The 17,595-nt window shown below is 47.1% G+C and overlaps 1 protein-coding gene across 1 annotated transcript in view; it reads left to right on the top strand.

Moving 5' to 3' along the window:
- The window catches only part of MYO1F (myosin IF), a 79,171-nt gene that overhangs the window by 46,728 nt on the left and 14,848 nt on the right, over positions 1-17,595 (top strand). Inside the window, exons 12-21 of the mRNA XM_054980238.1 lie at positions 1,650-1,736; positions 3,455-3,541; positions 4,293-4,460; positions 6,527-6,612; positions 8,587-8,668; positions 9,900-10,006; positions 13,059-13,157; positions 13,614-13,758; positions 14,937-15,051; positions 15,226-15,395. Of these exons, the coding sequence (XP_054836213.1) occupies positions 1,650-1,736; positions 3,455-3,541; positions 4,293-4,460; positions 6,527-6,612; positions 8,587-8,668; positions 9,900-10,006; positions 13,059-13,157; positions 13,614-13,758; positions 14,937-15,051; positions 15,226-15,395 (1,146 nt within the window). The remainder of the gene's footprint in view (positions 1-1,649; positions 1,737-3,454; positions 3,542-4,292; positions 4,461-6,526; positions 6,613-8,586; positions 8,669-9,899; positions 10,007-13,058; positions 13,158-13,613; positions 13,759-14,936; positions 15,052-15,225; positions 15,396-17,595) is intronic.

The raw sequence follows: 17,595 nt of genomic DNA, 5'->3' as shown, positions 1-17,595 counted from the left end.
TGACAATGAGGTTCACTTGAGTGTCCCTAGGTCCTTAATAGCATGTATTTCCACCCATGACTAATTGCCTCTTTCATAATAAAGTTGTCTTGTGGCAGTGAATTCTATTACATAATTATGTGTTGTCCGAAAGGCTTTCCTTTGTCTGTTTTCAGTCAACTGGCTATTAGTTACATCAGGTCCCTCCAAATTCTAGAACTGTGGAAGAAGGAGAAAAAATTCACATTCTCTTCACCAGCCATAATTTTATAAAAATATAAGAAGAGCCCTGCTGTATCAGACCAGTGGTCCATCTAGTCCAGTGTCCTATCTCACCCAAGGGCCAACCAGATAGCTTCAGATGGGTAACAGTGTTGGTCTGTAGAAGAAGAGCAAGATTTGGGTTCAGTAGCACCTTAAAGACCAACTAGATTTCCAGGGTATGAGCTTTTGAGAGTCAAAATGCCAACCAATAATGGCCAACCAATAATGGCCAACCAGTTATTCTGGAGGGTCAAAAGCAGGACATAGAAGATGAGGTTGCCTTCCGGCATGGGTCCACTACCTCTGAATGTGGAGGCTTCTTTTAGTCAATATGGCTAGTAGCCACTGATACCTCTCCTCCATAAATCACACTGTTTACTGGCCATGGAACATCGCGCCGAGCTCCCAGAACAACAGCGTCTTCCTGGTGCAATTTCACGCGAGAACGGCAGTGGCCGGTAAGCAGTGTGAAAATGGCCTATCTAATCCTCTTCTAGGGCTATCTGTGTCTGTGGCCGTCACTAGGAGCCAAAACACACGTTAAGAAATACCTAGCTTCAGCACGTGTTCTCTTACCTCAAGGTTTGCCGGGATCTGTAGGCGTCCTGGAAGCTTAAAGTAGGCGTCCTGGAAGCTTAAAGATCTGTAGGGGTCCTGGAAGCTTAAAGTCCTGGAAGCTTAAAGGATCTGTAAGCGTCCTGGAAGCTTAAAGGCGTCCTGGAAGCTTAAAGCTTAAAATACAGGCGCCTGTATTTCCCTTCCCCTTTTTGCTGCTCTGTAAATGCTAAACTTTAAGCTTCCAGGACGCCTACAGATCCCGGCAAACCTTGAGGTAAGAGAACACGTGCTGAACCTAGGTATTTCTTAACATGTGTTTTGGCTCTACATTCACTAGCAATGAACTCCACTTTTTAACCACTTGTGGTGTAAAGAAGTATTTCCTTCTGTCTGTCCTGAATGTATTGCTCATCAAGATCATTGGTTGCCTCCCCCTACCAAGTGCTAGTACAATGGGAGAGAGAGAAAAAGTGATCTCTATCCACTTGCTCCACTCCAGGCATAACTTTAAAAACTTCGATCGTTTCCGTGTTCCTTAATCCTTTTTTCTAAACTGAAAAGCCCCAGACTCTTCAACCTTCTCCCGAATCAACTTGGTTGCCCTCTTTTGTACTTTTTCTAGCTCGGCAACGTCCTTTTTGAGATACGGCAACCAGTTTTCCACTCACACCGTATTCAAAATGAGACCACACCATAGATCTGTATAGCCTGGGGGCATTATAATGTTGGCTGTCTTCTTTTCAATCACTTTCCCTTTATAAACCTTCCTTGCAAGTTCTTATTGAAAAAAGATAACTAAGCCAAGAACGTCCCGCTTCATGTCTCCCTCTTCCCCCTCCCCTTTTTAGAGAAACGGCTTCGAACAATTCTGCATTAACTTTGTGAATGAGAAACTTCAACAGATCTTCATCGAGCTTACCCTCAAAGCAGAGCAGGTGAGGTCTACAGTGTTCAGTGGTGATGTTGAGTATTTATGGGGGGTGGGCGGAGAATTACGTTTCTGCAGAAATGGTCTTGCAAGACCCATCCCCTGGGGTCCCTGGAGATCGCAAACACCGCGTGGCCACCGCAAGTCTCAGCTTAGCGACACCTTCCCTTTCCCTTACTTCTGAGGTGGGTACCAAACTTTGGCCGTTTCCATGTCTTCTCCCCTCCTGAAAAATAGCACAAAATTTACGGAATGACGCGCCTTCATGGTGTGATTTCCTGACATGACTTTGCTTTGTGGCACGACGTCAGAGAACGCTCCAGAAAGCAAAGTCATGATGGAAAATCGTGCCATGAAGGCGCGTCATTCTGTAAGTTTTGCGCTATTTTTAGGGCAGGGGAGACGTGTGGAAACGGCCTCTCTCTGCCAGACACATATGCACATCTAGCACTCTGTATCTGTGTTGGAGTTTAACTAGCGACATCCTCCATCTGTTGAGCTCCACTGTAAATGCTCTGGTGAAGGTGAAAGGGGGTGCCTTGTGTGTGCATTTTATTATGCCGCTGAGTATATGTGTATGTATATATATGTATTTTAAATGTTAGGATGTTTATATATTTATAATTTTAAACTGTGTGATTGTTAGATGTATTTTAAATGTATGTAAATTGTAATCTGCCCTGAGCCTGCTGGTGTGGGGAGGGCGGAATATAAATCTATTAAATTAAATTAAACGCTCCACCTAGTTGCTGCATCTCCCACCTTGCTGTTTACAAGCTACCACGGGGACAACGAGTCACACCCTATCACGCTTCAGAGATGGCACACTGACCTGCTGTCATTCCGCTTTAGTGCTTTTCATACAGCAAAACCGAATAGGCAGGGTTTGATTCCAGAGACCAGGGCCGTTTTCACACGTCTTTAAAATAGCACGATATTCACGGAAGGCTGCCAGTTTCCTTGCATGATTTTTGACACCATCCATTTACAAAATGTCACAAAAGTGCCACCATCACAGCCTGCCTCTATTTTGTAAATAGATGTATCAAAAATTGGGTGAGGAAGCCGGCAGACTTCCATGAGTATCGCGCTATTTTAAAAATGTGTGAAAACGGCCCAGGCTTGTATGTATATGTGTACTGCCAAGTTGCAACCGGCTTACGGAGACCCAGCAAGGAGCTTGCAAGACAAGTGAGAAACAGAGGTGGCGTGCTATAGCCTTCTTCTGCAAAGTCTTCCTCAGTGCTCCTCCATCCAGGCTTAGCTTCCAAAAGATGACAAGATCAGGCTATACCATGCCACCTTCCTTTCTGAGACCAATCTTAGAACGTTCAAAATGTAAGAGTTTAATTAATAAATAAAATGAACGCACTTGATCCTGTTCAAGCGTTCTAGCTAAGCAAGGGTACAAAGCAGGGCTTTTTTTCTGGGGAAAGAGGTGGTGGAACTCAGTGGGTTGCCCTCGGAGAAAATGGTCTAAACTCCCCTCTGTCTGGCGATCAGGGGGCGGGGCCACCAGTCATGTGACCATTTCGCCGAGGGCAATTTAAACTTTAAAAAAACTCCCCCCTTGTTCCAGCTGACCCAAAGTGACGTCATTGTGCAGTCCTGAGTTCCACCACTGAGTTCCACCACCTCTTTTCCCAGAAAAAAGGCCCTGCTTGAAAGGAGAACTTGTCCTTTGGGGACAATTCCAGTTCACCCTTTTTTTCCTTTTTGTATTAGGAAGAATATGTGCAAGAAGGCATCAAGTGGACTCCTATTGAGTATTTTAACAACAAGATTGTCTGTGACCTCATTGAAAACAAAGTGGTAAGGAAGGACCAGTCTTTGGTCACGCAAAACCCTCATCATAGCCATTTTTCTTCTTCTGTGTCCTCATCCTCCTGCCTCTTTTTGCCTGCCACCGGGTCACAACGGTCCAGTGATAGAGCACGGGGAGCAGAGGGGACGCACTTGTAACAGTCCAGGCTAATTGTATGCCAAAGACAAGGGAACAGTCCTTTAGATTTACAATGTGCCACAAAACTGCTGCGAAGCATTGCAAAATATTCAGGAAACGGTCTTTGTAAGCGCATAACGTTCTGATGAACATGTCGCCTACTGAGGTTTAATACCTTGTTTGCACACCTTTCTCAAGGACATTGGAAGAAAATTGGATCAGACAAAGGTCCATTTAGTTGAGCATCCCCATCTCCCACAGTGGCCAACCCAGTGCTTATTAGCAAGACACAAAGACCCAAGCCTTCCGCTGTTGTTACCTCCCTGGCTATTGGTATTGAGAGATAAACTGCCCCTGAACATGGAAGTACTATTTAACTATCCTGGCTCAACAGCCACTCATAGTCCCCTGCTCCTCTGTGAATTTGTCTAATTCCTTTTTGAAGCCATTTAAACTTGAAGCAATGGCAGCACCCTGTGGTAATGAGTTCCACAGGATAATTGTAGGACTTTCTTCTATCTGTCCTGAACAAACGCTTCTGACCCCAGTCCATGGAACCTAACACTTGTAACACAAGCGGCTGTGCCACAGTTTGTCATTCTCTCTGGTCTCTTTTCCCAGAACCCTCCTGGAATCATGAGTGTTTTGGACGACGTGTGCGCCACAATGCATGCCAAGGGCGAGGGGGCAGACCAGACGCTCCTGCAGAAGCTCCAGTCAGCCGTGGGAACCCACGAGCATTTCAATGGCTCCAACTCTGGATTTGTCATCCACCATTATGCTGGCAAGGTCTGTCTGGAGTGCGATGGGGCAGGCAGGGCGCAGCCTCCCTCAATCTCCTGCCTAATCTTGGTTGCCAATTTTTGATTGTAAAAAATACAGATACCTCCCCCTGCTCCCGATATGAGTCAAAGAACAAACAGAGCCAGGGCAGAATTGACTCTGGCAAGGGCAGGACAGCCATCCCCATTTCATTACACCCAGGGCTTTTTTTCAGCTGGAACGTGGCGAAACGGAGTTCCGGAACCTCTTGAAAATGGTCACATGGCTGGTGGCCCCGGCCCCTGATCTCCAAACAGAGGGGAGTTGAGATTGCCCTCCGCGCCACTGGGCGGCGCGGAGGACAATCTAAACTCCCCTCTGCCTGGAGATCAGGGGGCGGGGCCACCAGCCATGTGACCATTTTCGCCAAGGGCAACCCACTGAGTTCCACCACCTCTTTTCCCAGAAAAAAAGCCCTGATTACACCTCTGCTTCATCGGTGGATAGCATATTGGGCTGGGATTAGTCCCAGTTCTAATCCCGACTGCCATGAAAGTGGAGGAGAGGCATTTACTTATCCCACAGGCTAACTCGGTGTGGAATTTGGGGTGGGATTCAGGTTGCGCCTAACCCACCTAGTTATTTTTGACATGTGGTCTCACCATACCATATTATTATTATGCTGGGGTCTCATTTAACCTTTTAATCTTGTTGTGTGACGTCAAGTTGCCTCTTACCTATGGTGACCTTATGAAGGAAAGACCTCCAAAATGTCCTATCATTAACAGACTTGCTCAGAGCCTGCAAACTGGAGGACGTGGCTTCTTTGATTGAGTCAAGCCATCTTGTTTTACATTTTCCTCTTTTCCTACTGCCTTCCATTTTTCCTAGCATTATTGAATTTTCCAGAGAGTCTTGTCTTCTCATGATGTGACCAAAGTACAATAACCTTAGGCTTGTCATTTTAGCTTCTAGGGAGAATTCCGGCTTGACTTGATCTAGAACCCACTTATTTGTCTTTTTGGCTGTCCATAATATCCGCAAAACTCTCCTCCAGCACCACATTTCTTCCTCTCAGCTTTCTTCACTGTCCAACTTTCACATCCATACATAATAATGGGGAATACTATAATTTGGATTATCTTGATCTAGGTCCCCAGAGAGATAATTTTATCTTTAAGGATCTTATCTAGCTCCCTCAAAGCTGCTCTTCTGTGTCTCAATCTTCTGATTTCTTCATTGCAGTCTCCCTTTTGGCTGATGATTGAGCCAAGGAATAGAAAATCTTGAACAATTTCAGTTTCCTCATTGTCATGTTAGGTTCTCACTATTTAACATTTTAGTTGTGCTAATATAACTATTTAAAAGATTACATTTCAATGAATTTTTATTTAGTTTTAATAAAAGATCTCTCTCTCTCTCTCTCTCTCTCTCTCTCTCTCTCTCTCTCTCCCCCCGAGTCTTTCTTCACTGACCCACAAAACTATCAAACTGCAGAGTTTTTGTGCAGAGTTCTAGATCTTGTCTTTTGCTTGTGGCATATTGGACTAGTCTGGATAATGATAGGCTGACAGTAGCAGCCTCATGCGCTTCTTTGCAGTTAGAATTCCACACCTGGGTTCCAGCTGCCTTGCAGGGTTATTGTAAAGTTCAAATGTCAGACGGTAGAATCTTGTAGACTACGCTGAGCAACCTGGAAAAGAATGAGATGCAGCAATTAGAGGCATCTGTCAGGTTAGGGTAAAGCAAGTTTGTCAACTCCTAGCTGGGAAATTTGGGGGTGGGGTTTGGGGATAGAACTCAGCAGAGTATAATGTCACAGAGTCCACCCTCCAAAGCAGCCATTTTCACCAGGGGAACTGATCTCTGTAGCCTGGAGATCAGTTGTAATTCCAGGAAATCTCCAGATCCTACCTGGAGGTTGACAACCTTAGAACTGGAATCTACACTGTCGAGAACAGAATCTAGAAATTTGGGAAGGGGCATATCATAGGGTCTGGCGTTGACTGTTTTTCAGACCTTAATACTGGCTACCCAATATCCTTGCCAGACCAGTCAAATAAACCTGACCGGTTGTCCATTTCTCCTTCCAGGTATCCTATGATGCCAGTGGGTTTTGTGAGAGGAATCGGGATGTGCTTTTCACCGATCTGATAGAGCTGATGCAAAGCAGTGAATTGTGAGTGTGTCACATACATAAAAGGGAGGACAATTTCACACCTCAAACATTGGGAAGAATAAGCTGTGGAGGTGGGGGAAGTGTAAACCAGCCATCTGTACTATGTTTGTGGGTCAGATGCAGTCCATTTATTCTTTGAACTGGAATGGGTGAATATATGTTTGCATTAGGGGTGTGCACCGGTGAAATATTTGGTTTTCCCGAAGCAGGAAAAAGATTCAGAATAACCCGAAACCCAAAGTGGCAAGCCGCTTCTGATTCGGGTTATCAGAATCACTTCAGTATGCTTCGTAATTATTCAGAGCATATCGAAGTGAGGGGGAAACTGTCATCAAGTCCCCCCACCCACCCCCACTGAGCCCCCTTCCCCCAACCCCAACCCCACTTACCTGTTCTGAAGGCAAGAGTTGGCTCCTCCTCCACCCGCACCGCTTCCTCCGCCTCTGCAGTGGCCAGCTGGGTGGCAGGGAAGGCTGCAGCCGGTGTCTCTGCTGTGGGGAAGGCCGCAGCCACAGCCTCTGTCACTCACGCCGCCGCCACCAGGATGTCCAAGGTAAGTGGTGTGGTGTGGGAGAGAACCCTTTATATAGGCCCTGAAGTGACCCAAACTGACTCGAGTTGCTTCGGGAAGCTTTGATTTGGTATTTCTGAATCAGGGCCATCATACTGGCCCCAATTTGGAAATTCTGAATCTTTACGAATCGGGCCCAATTCAGGTTTTTTTCCGAATCAGGAACCCTGAAGCGCACACCCCTAGTTTACATAAATATCTGAAAGGAAAGGGTAGAGAACATCCACCTCCAAAAAGGAGGTTTTCTCCTTCTTTAACTATTTCTCAGTGACGGTCGGAAATGGATCAATGAACTATTTTGTGCTGCTGTGTTTGTTTTTAAATATTTATACTATATCTATTATGTTTTTAACTGTGGTTGTCATTTTAAATGTATACCAATGTGATCCGCCCTGAACCTGCCGGTGCGGGGAGGGTAGAATATAAATTTGAACAGGTAAATAAATAAATAAATAAATAAATACTTACCCAAGAGCTTCATCATACCTTACTGTAACAATTGTGTACACTGAATATTGAACATACTAAAATTATATATAAATGTCGGCATTCAAAATAAGTAACAAAAATAAATATTAAATCTAAATAATAAGCCTAAAAAACACAATTTGTTGTTGTTAACTGTATTATCATCATCATTAATCACCATCAACATCTAGTATTTTTGGCATATCATTTATCAGAGCTTTTTTTCTAGAAAAAGAGGTGGTGGAACTCAGTGGGTTGCCCTTGGAGAAAATGATCACATGGCTGGTGGCCTCGCCCCCTGATCTCCAGACAGAGGGGAGTTTAGATGGCCCTCCGCACCACCAAGCACCACGGAGGACAATCTCAACTCCCCTCTGTCTGGAGATCAGGGGGCGGGGCCACCAGCCATGTGACCATTTTCAAGAGGTTCCGGAACTCCGTTCCACCACGTTCCAGCTGAAAAAAAGCCCTGTCATTTATTACTATTTATTTTATTGCTCCACCCCAGGAGCGCTCCCACACTTCGTAGCAGGCCGATTTGGGCCCAGTTTGGGCCCCAAACTGCTTCCGTACTTTCTTAAAGGCCTTCTGGTGGCATCTAACTGGCCACTGGAGGCTGGACTAGATGGCCCATCAGCCTGATCCTGATCTTATATTGTCTGGAGCACCTTTCTCTTGTTCTTGTTAGGGTTGCCAGCTCCAGGTTGGGAAATCCCTGGAGATTTGGGAGGCGGAGCCTGGAGAAAATGGGGTTTGGGGAGGGGAGAGATCTCAGCCGGATATAATGTCATAGAGTCCACCCTTCAAAGCAGCCATCTTCTCCAGGGGAACTGATACCTAGAGATCCGTTGAAATTCCTGGAGATCTCCAGCCCCCACCTGGAGGCTGGTAACCCTAGTTCTTGTCATCACGTAACAGTGAATATTTTGTTTTAGTGGCTTCATTCGAATGTTGTTCCCCGAAAAACTCGATGCCGACAAAAAAGGACGTCCCACCACAGCCAGTTCCAAAATCAAAGTAAGTCTGATTTAATTAATTTCTCCAATAAGGAAGATTTGAAGGTATGAGTGAAGCTGCTGTAGCAGAACATAGGGGGAGGTGGGGGTCACAGATATGAGGTCATGAAGGGGTTTGAATGTGGTAGTCATGACCCTGAACTGAGCCTGGTAACTGATGGGGAGCCAATGGGGTGAGAGCAGAATGGGAGCGATATCAAGCTGCACCAGCTGAAGTCTCTGAGTTGACTTTGAGGGGAGACCTATGTAGAGTGCATTACAGTAGCCTAGTCTTGATGTGCCATGAATCCATGTGGCCAGATTGGCCGTGTCAAGACAGGGGGCCATTTTCCAGGCTGGTATGATTTGTGAGAAGGCCTTTTCTGCAGCTGCATTTACTTGCCTCTCTAGAAGCAGTGCTGGGTCTAGTATAACCCTTAGGCTGCTAACTGAGTCAGCCACGGTCAACTGAACCCCATCAAAGGTCAGAAGCACACCGTCCTTCAAGATCTCTGCTTTCCCCACCAGCATCACCTCCATCTTGTCTGGGTTCAATTTCAATTTGTTTGCTTTCAGCCAATTAACAATAACTATCAAGCAGCAACTCGTTAACTCTACTGCATCACCAGGGGATTTGGATAACGAGATTTAGAGCTAGGTATGATCTACATATTGATGGCCTCCAATTCCACAGCCATAGAGTTTACCATAGAGTTTTGTCCCAATCCTAGAGCATCATATGAACATCCTGCGGGCAATGTGACATCACTTCTATGTATTTGCTGAAAATTATACCATGCCATTTTCTCCATCCTCCACCCCTCCTTCTCCTGCTGGTTGCAAGCCTAAGTGATAGCCACTAGCTTAGATGGCTTATTAAAAAGGGGATGAAACAAATCCATCGAGGGAGAGAAGAGGTTGGTCACAGGCTAATTATCTATGAAGGCTATTGGAGGGAGTGTATATTTGCAATAACAGGGACAAGCTATGGATGCTTTCTGGAGGACCTGATTGGCCACTGTGGGAAACAAGAAGTATGATTTTTGGTTGGCTCCAAAAGGCCCTTAAATTCTTTTGCTGTGCTAGATTTCTACTTGCAGGGAGTTGGGGATTCCAAAATTGGATCCTTCCCCCGCAGTGGCACAGCACATTCTACCACCTCATACCCTGCATGCATGAGTGTTGGCGGAAAGGGTATCCCAGTGGGTAGGCACGGTTGGGTGACGCCAAGAATCTTGGATCTCTTCCAACAGAAACAGGCCAATGATCTTGTAAATACCCTGATGAAGTGCACGCCCCATTACATCCGCTGCATTAAACCCAACGAAACCAAGAGGCCTAGAGACTGGGAAGAGAGCCGGTAAGAGAGATTTCTTCCGCAAAAGCGATGCTCGGTTGTTACACAGCCAGTAGTGTATAGTGGTTAGAGTTGGCGAGCAAGGTTCAAATCTCCACTCTGCCATAAAACTTGATGGGTGAACATGGATTGGCTACTTTTTCTCAACATAAACTATCTCACCACTTGTTGTACGAAGACCATTTAAAAGAGGCGTGCTTGTATGTCACCCCGAGCTCTTTAGCACTTCTCTCAGCCCGACCTACCTCCAAGGGTGGTTGTAAAGATAAAATTTAAGAGGAGAGAATGCTACACCCAGCTCCTTAGAGGAAGAGCTGATGGGGAAAAAAATGCAATACTGTCCTAGATGAATATGAGGCAATGTTTGTTGGGGTATATTAGTCTCTCATTGCCCATTTGATCCTTGATACTGATTGTAATAATCTCACACTATGTAATCCGCCTTGAGCCTCAGTGAGAAAGACGGACTATAAACGACCGACATACATACACACGTAAATAAATAAATAAATAGATTTCCTTCCAAGTTTTGTCTGTAAATGCCATGAGACACGGCCTTAATCATAAAAATGGTGATTTTATAATTTATAAAGCAACTTTTAAGTTATTTCAGTTTGACATTACAATCTTTTTTCTGTCTTTGGCTTTGTATGTTGATGGTGGCATACCTGTATTACCAACTGGATAAAGCACATTGCCAGTTCAAAGGATGGCAGTGATTTATTCTTTTAAAAGCACAATGAATATCGGGGCTTTTGCAGGAGAGAGGGTAGGCCTCTGCTCCATGGTACTTGGCAATGGGGAGGACAAAATAGAGTGGAAAGGCAAAGGTAACACACGCAAGCGCATAGAGACGCCAGGCAGCTCGGACTGGACATGAATATATTCATTGAGATCTAAGCTACAAGTGACGCCTGACACAGGTTGGATACTTGTCAGCTTCCCTCAAGTTTTGATGGGAAATGTAGGCATCCTGGTCTTGCAGCTGTAATGGAGAGCCAAGCTGTAAAACTAGGATGCCTACATTTCCCATCATAACTTGAGGGAAGCTGACAAATGTCCGACCTGTGTAAGGCGTCACTTGTAGCTTGGCTCTCAGTCAAATATACTTTGGCTTGGTAAAGGTGAGGGGACTGAGCTAAAGATTTCACAGAAAATTGAGTTTTGAAGCGTAATTCGATGGGAACAAGGGGGTGTATTCCAGGCATAAGGGGCAGCAAGGATAAAATGGCAGGGACATTTGAAGGAGCAGGTTATCTGTAGAGCCTTGGGTAGGGAAGGCAGGTAGTTTTTTCAGCCTACTGGAATGAGAGGGCATAGCCAGAGGTAAGCAATAGATTGTGCTGGAATGTAGAAGGTGACAGAATCCCAGCAGGGAAATTTGAGGAATGAATGATTGGAGTCTGATCTGCTTTCAGGGTTTGAGGATCAGAGAGGTAACCACAAAGGGTTGTCTTAAAATGGAGAGTGACAGACAAGGACATGGAGGCTCAGACAAATATCCCTTATGTCCAGTCTGCACTAGAGACTTACAGTGCAATCCTATGGAGATAGATCCAGAGGAGTTAGCCGTGTTAGTCTGTAGTAGCAAAATAGTAAGGAGTCCAGTAGCACCTTTAAGACTAACCAACTTTACCGTAACATAAGCTTTCAAGAACCACAGTTCTCTTCATCAGATCTGGTTCTCGAAAGCTTATGCTACAGTAAAGTTGGTTAGTCTTGTCAGGGCTTGTCGCTGCTGCCACTGGGCGGGGCACCGGCTGGGCCGGCCCTGACATCAGAGGGACGCCAGGGATGCTGCAGGACCCTGCTCTGTGGAAGGAGGGGCAGTATACATCATCCTGACTCCCTCTCAGTCCACTCGCTGGCCTGCTCAACCTGACCTGCTCACCCCCTGCGTCCTCCATCATCTCCTCCTCCCAGAACTCGCCTCCACTCTCACTCTGCTCTCACTCCACACCATCACTCCTTACTCACACCCACCACCTCAGAGCTCTTCCCAGCCACCCTTTATAGGGCTTCCTTTCCCCGCCCCGCCCTCCTTCCAGGCTTGTCCCTCTCCTGACTTGGCCCAGCTGTGCCTTCCCTCAGGTGATTCCCTCCTATCACTAACCCCTTCTAGGCTTCCTTGCCTTGCTGGCAGGGTGGGGTTGAATGCGAGCCATCCCCAGCTGAGGTCTCCTTGGCCTTGCTCACGAGGAGCTGCCCCAGTAGGCCTTTGAGCTGCTGAGCTTGCCTGGCCTTGCTCATGAGGAGCTGCCCCAGCCGGCTTCTGTGCTGCTGAGCTTGCCTGGCCTTGCTCGCGAGGAATTGCCCTGGCCAGCTTCTGGGCTGCCTGCTCCTTGATGCTGGGCGGGGCTACCCATCTCCTCCCCCAGAATGCCTGTGGCAGCTCCACCTGGAGGGGCTTGGCTCCTAGCACCTCCTGAGCCAGGCTGCTGTCCTCTAGCCGGGGTGTGGCTCTGGGCTGTAGTGGCTGCTTCTCCTCCTTGGCTGGTAAGGGCTCTGTTTGGGCTGCTGCTGGGTCCCTATTCCCCCTGCCTTGGCCCTTTTCCTCTGTCCTGCTTAGCCCCCTCTCTTCACCCTGGAGGGTGGGACTGGCTGGTCTCTCCCTGTTCCCTCCAGCCCTCTGAGGCTTTGGCCTTTCGCCCCTTCCCCCTGGAGTGGGCAGATTCTGGACCTGGTTGCTCGCTGGGGTGACAGGGCCGCTGCCTCCCGGTTGCCTCCCACTGTTCCCTCCTGGCAAATCTGGGGGCTGGGACTCAGACCCCAGACAGTCTTAAAGGTGCTACTGGACTCTTTACTATCCTATGGAGAGTTACTCCAGTCTAAGTCCATTGATTTCAATGGGCTTCAATTGGAGTCACTCATCACAGGATTGCATGTTAAACCAGTTTGGAATTCATTCCCACTCCCTGGCATAGGAGAGAACTGAGGAATATGTAAGAGAGAATGCTGAATTATTTCGGTGGGTTGGGAACCAGATTGGCAGAAAACCAATGGATGATTGTCCTTCAGGTCTCCCTGTTACGTTGCATGCTTTCCCCCTTTTTAGGGTGAAGCACCAAGTAGAATATCTGGGGTTGAAAGAGAATATCCGTGTTCGCAGAGCTGGCTTTGCCTATCGCAGGCTGTTTCAGAAATTCCTGCAACGGTAAGAGTGTTTCCTTTTCTCTGGGATCCCCAGCTCAGCAAGGTGGAAGCTCTGCACAACTTCCTTCCTCGATCTTCCCTCTATCAAGGCCTTTGAAAGGGGTGCCTTCTGGCCGGATGGAGAACAGCATTTCCCAGAGGTATCCTTGTATGCAGAAGTAAAAATGGAAGTGTGCCACTCTTGCAGCCCAAAATGATTTTACTTCTGGACATTGTACACCCTTGGTTTAAAAACAATCTCCCTCTTATCCTTCTGGGATCCCCCTGAACTTCAATGTGTCTAAAGAAGGGAGCACTGACTCTCAAAAGCTTACACTCTTAAAATGTTGTTGGTCTCTAAGGTGCCACTGGACTCAATTGCTGCTGTTCTACTGCAGACCGATGCGGCTAGCCACCTAAACTGAACTTCAATGTCAGCTTGCATCATTTGATTAAGAATGTCCCCTTCTATGCTCAGGTATGCCATCCTGACCCCAGAGACATGGCCCAGGTGGCGTGGAGATGAGCGCCAAGGAGTCCAGCATTTGTTGAAATCCGTCAATATGGATATCGACCAGTACCAGATGGGCCGCACCAAGGTTTTCGTCAAGAACCCTGAGTCGGTAAGCCGAGCATCCCTAGCTCTGTCCAGCATCAACGTTCTGTAGAAGTGTGGCAAATGGTTGGGAATTTTTGCTTGACTTGTTGGTATTTTTACCTTGTTTTTAGTATCAGGTATTTTGTTGAATGAGGTCATTTTGTGGAGCCGGGGTTTTGACCCCACTTCCTGATCTACCAGGGTTCACCTTGAGCCAAAACACACGTTAAGAAATACCTAGGTTCAGCACGTGTTCTCTTACCTCAAGGTTTGCCGGGATCTGTAGGCGTCCTGGAAGCTTAAAGTAGGTGTCCTGGAAGCTTAAAGATCTGTAGGGGTCCTGGAAGCTTAAAGGCGTCCTGGAAGCTTAAAGCTTAAAATACAGGCGCCTGTATTTCCCTTCCCCTTTTTGCTGCTCTGTAAATGCTAAACTTTAAGCTTCCAGGACTCCTACAGATCCCGGCAAACCTTGAGGTAAGAGAACACGTGCTGAACCTAGGTATTTCTTAACGTGTGTTTTGGCTCCTTGTCCCATGAAAAACCAGTAGGCATAATCTCTGTGTTTGCATGACCCTGGGTTTTGCTAGTCGCAGGTGAGGCGCAAGAAGCTAAAAACCTTCCACGGCTGGAAATCTTATTCTGGGCTTCTGCGATTCTATTGGGTGTTGCTCACACACTTTTGAACACAACTAGAAACTTACTTTCTTTTGAAAGAGTGACAGTGAATTGTACATCTGTTCCCCAATTCTCTCTTTTTGAATGCCCTGCTGGAATTGTGGCATTCTTCCATGAAACCACGGGGAGGGTCTGTGGCTTACCAGTAGACTAGGCAGGTGTTTTATGTGCAGAACGGACTACGGTCCAAGACTAGTATGACTGGATCTCAGACTGCAGGTGCTGGGGAAGATGCTTTTCTGCCTGAGTACTGGGCAGGTGGTTTGGTTCCAGATTCAGTCCCTATGTCTCCAGTTCAAGGATCTCAGGTGTTGGGAAAGTCGCTTCTCTGCCTGAGTCCCTGGTCTTGCAGTCAAGCAGAGTAGACAAGGCTAGGCAAGTTGGACAGTTGCCTGACTCAGCAAAAGGTAGCTTGTCTGTTCATGTTAGCATGTTTAATTGCAAAGAGCAGAGAGCCTTGAATCGAAGATAACCCCGATTTTGTATCTGCCGCCCAAGTTTGAAATCACATGCTCCATGTTCCACCAGCTCTTCCTTCTAGAGGAGATGCGGGAACGGAAGTTTGATGGCTATGCCCGAGTCATCCAGAAAGCTTGGCGTCGGCACATTGCTATCCGGAAATACGAACAGATGCGAGAAGAAGGTAAGGAGCGCTCGTGTTCTAGAATCGTGCCTTGTTTTATTGGAAGCAGTGTTGATATTTTTTTTCAGGACGCTGATTTTTGTGCCCAGTGTCTAATTCTATACTTGGAATATACCCAGATGGCCGACTGGTCATTTCTCAAACTGGATGCTCCTTTCCCCTTCGTCCATGCAGCATCCCACATCCTGTACAACTTCAAAGAACGGCGGAGGAACAGCATCAATCGGAACTTTGTGGGCGATTACCTGGGCATGGAGGACAAGCCGGAGCTGCGTCAGTTCCTGGCCAAAAGGGAAAGAATAGATTTTGCTGACTCAGTCACCAAATACGACCGGCGGTTTAAGGTCAGTTGGAGATCAATTTGGTTTCGAAAGTAAAGAGTGTATCTAACAAGGTCTGGAGGCAGCAGAATCTCCTCCCTCGCCTTGCAAACTTCTCATCCACATTTCTTTTGGGTTTATTTTAGAGTTCACGTTACCCTGCTCCTGACTGACTAAGGAGACTTGCGATTCAATATAGCTGTTAACTATGTTAGTAAAACCTGTGACCCTTTACAGATGTGTATGGGCTTGGCATAACCAGTGATCAGTCTCTGATCAGATCCCAGTTTCACAGGAATGCATTTCATTTTGTGCTTTCTGCTTCTCATGGCCCCTTGTTGTTACCCCCCCACACACACACACACACATGAAGTGTCTACATACGGAGGATTCACTCATTGCATCCAAAGAGGTGGTCTCTAGGTCACGAAAGCACAAGCCGCAATAAAATTTTGTTAAGCTTTAGGCTGTCGTAGTTTATTTTTTGAAGGCCTCTGTGATTTTTCCCTCCTGTACCTACCAACGCACACTTGGTCATAGATCCAGAGTAGTTAGCTGTGTTAGTCTGTAGTAGCAAAATAGTAAAGAGTCCAGTAGCACCTTTAAGACTAACCAGCTTTATTGTAGTATACGCTTTCGAGAGCCACAGATCTTGTCATCAGATGCAACTTTATTGTAGCATAAGCTTTTGAGAACCACAGCTCTCTTCGTCAGATGCACGATGCATCTGACGAAGAGAGCTGTGGTTCTCGAAAGCTTATGCTACAATAAAGTTAGTTAGTCTTAAAGGTGCTAATGCAGACATGCGCACTGCTACAGCCATGCGTTTTTGCGGAGCTTTAGGCCCCCTCTGTTCTGCTACTGGTAGTGCTTTCCTCCAACAATCCCTCTTGGTTGGAGGAAAGCACTGTTGTTAGTTGTGCTGAGTGGTAGGCAACAATTCAGTACGCTGATGAGATGCCGCAGTGAGGAATTTTTATTTTTTGCTGTCTCCCAAAGCTCAGAAGTACATGTGCACACTGCATGTGTTAAAAGGACTTTCAGAACCTTACTTTGGTAATCTTTACAACAACCCTGTCAGGTAAATCAGAATCATTAACATTAACATTTACATAAATTTACATTTCATCACAAGAGAGAGGAAAGGGTAAATGGGAGAAGAATCTGTGGTCCAATTAATCATTTAGGCTTGCATTGGTGGCAGGTAAGCCACACAAAGGTATGGGCAGGGGTCATTTCGTAGAAAAAGAGCTGCAGGAACTCATTAGAATAAGTCATTAGCATATGCTACACCCCTTGATCCAGACAAAATGGCTGGGATTTGGCTGCTACCAGACGGGGGAGCGTTCCTCCACCTGGCAGTGGTCCGATCAGGGCCCTTTGGCCCGAAACCAGGCTGAAACAGGCCCCAAATGGCTCAAAATGGCAATTTTGGGCACATTTTGGCCTGGATTCGGCCCAAAACAGCCCAGATTGGGTCAGTGCTGGGCAGGGGATGGGTTCCCCACCAGGCAACGACCCAATCCTGGTGGGTTTGGTCCTGATCCTGGCCGAAATGGGCCCCAAATGGCCAAAATGGCCATTTGGACCCAGATCAGGGCTGAAACAGCCAGGACCAGGTCAGTGCCAGGAAGGGGAGGGTTCCCCCACCTGGCACTGACCTGATCCCGGCCGTTCCAGCTCCGATCCCAGCGGGAATGGGGCCAAAATGGCCAAAAATGGCCATTTTGGGACTTTCAGGCCCAGATCAGGGCTGAAATAGCCAGGACTGGGTCAGTGCCAGGAGGGGGAGGTTTCCCCTGCCCAGCACCAGCCCAATCCCAGCTGTTTTGACCCCAATCCCAGCAGAAAATGGCCCAAAGTGGCCATTTTGGGACTTTCAGGCCCAGATCAGGGTCAAAACGGCCCGTATTAGCTTGAATCCGAGGGGGGGAACCTTCCCCTACCTGGCACTGACCCGGTCCAGGCTGTTTTGGCCCTGATCCGGGCCCCAAAGGGCCAAAAATGGCCCTTTGGGGCACTTTGGGGCCAGGTTGGGGCCGAAACTACCAGGACTGGGTCGCTGTCAGGTGGGGGACGCTTCCCCCACCTGACACTGACCCAATCCGGGCCCATTCGGCCCCAATCCGGGCTGAAACGGGCCCAAAATGGCCCAAAATGGCCATTTTGGGCCCGTTTTGGTCTGGATCGGGGCCAAAATGGTCGGGAGCAGGTTGGTGCTGGG

The sequence above is a fragment of the Eublepharis macularius genome, chromosome 5, assembly GCF_028583425.1.
Source record: "Eublepharis macularius isolate TG4126 chromosome 5, MPM_Emac_v1.0, whole genome shotgun sequence".
Lineage (NCBI taxonomy): Eukaryota > Metazoa > Chordata > Lepidosauria > Squamata > Eublepharidae > Eublepharis > Eublepharis macularius.
This window is presented reverse-complemented; position numbering and strand designations above follow the sequence as displayed.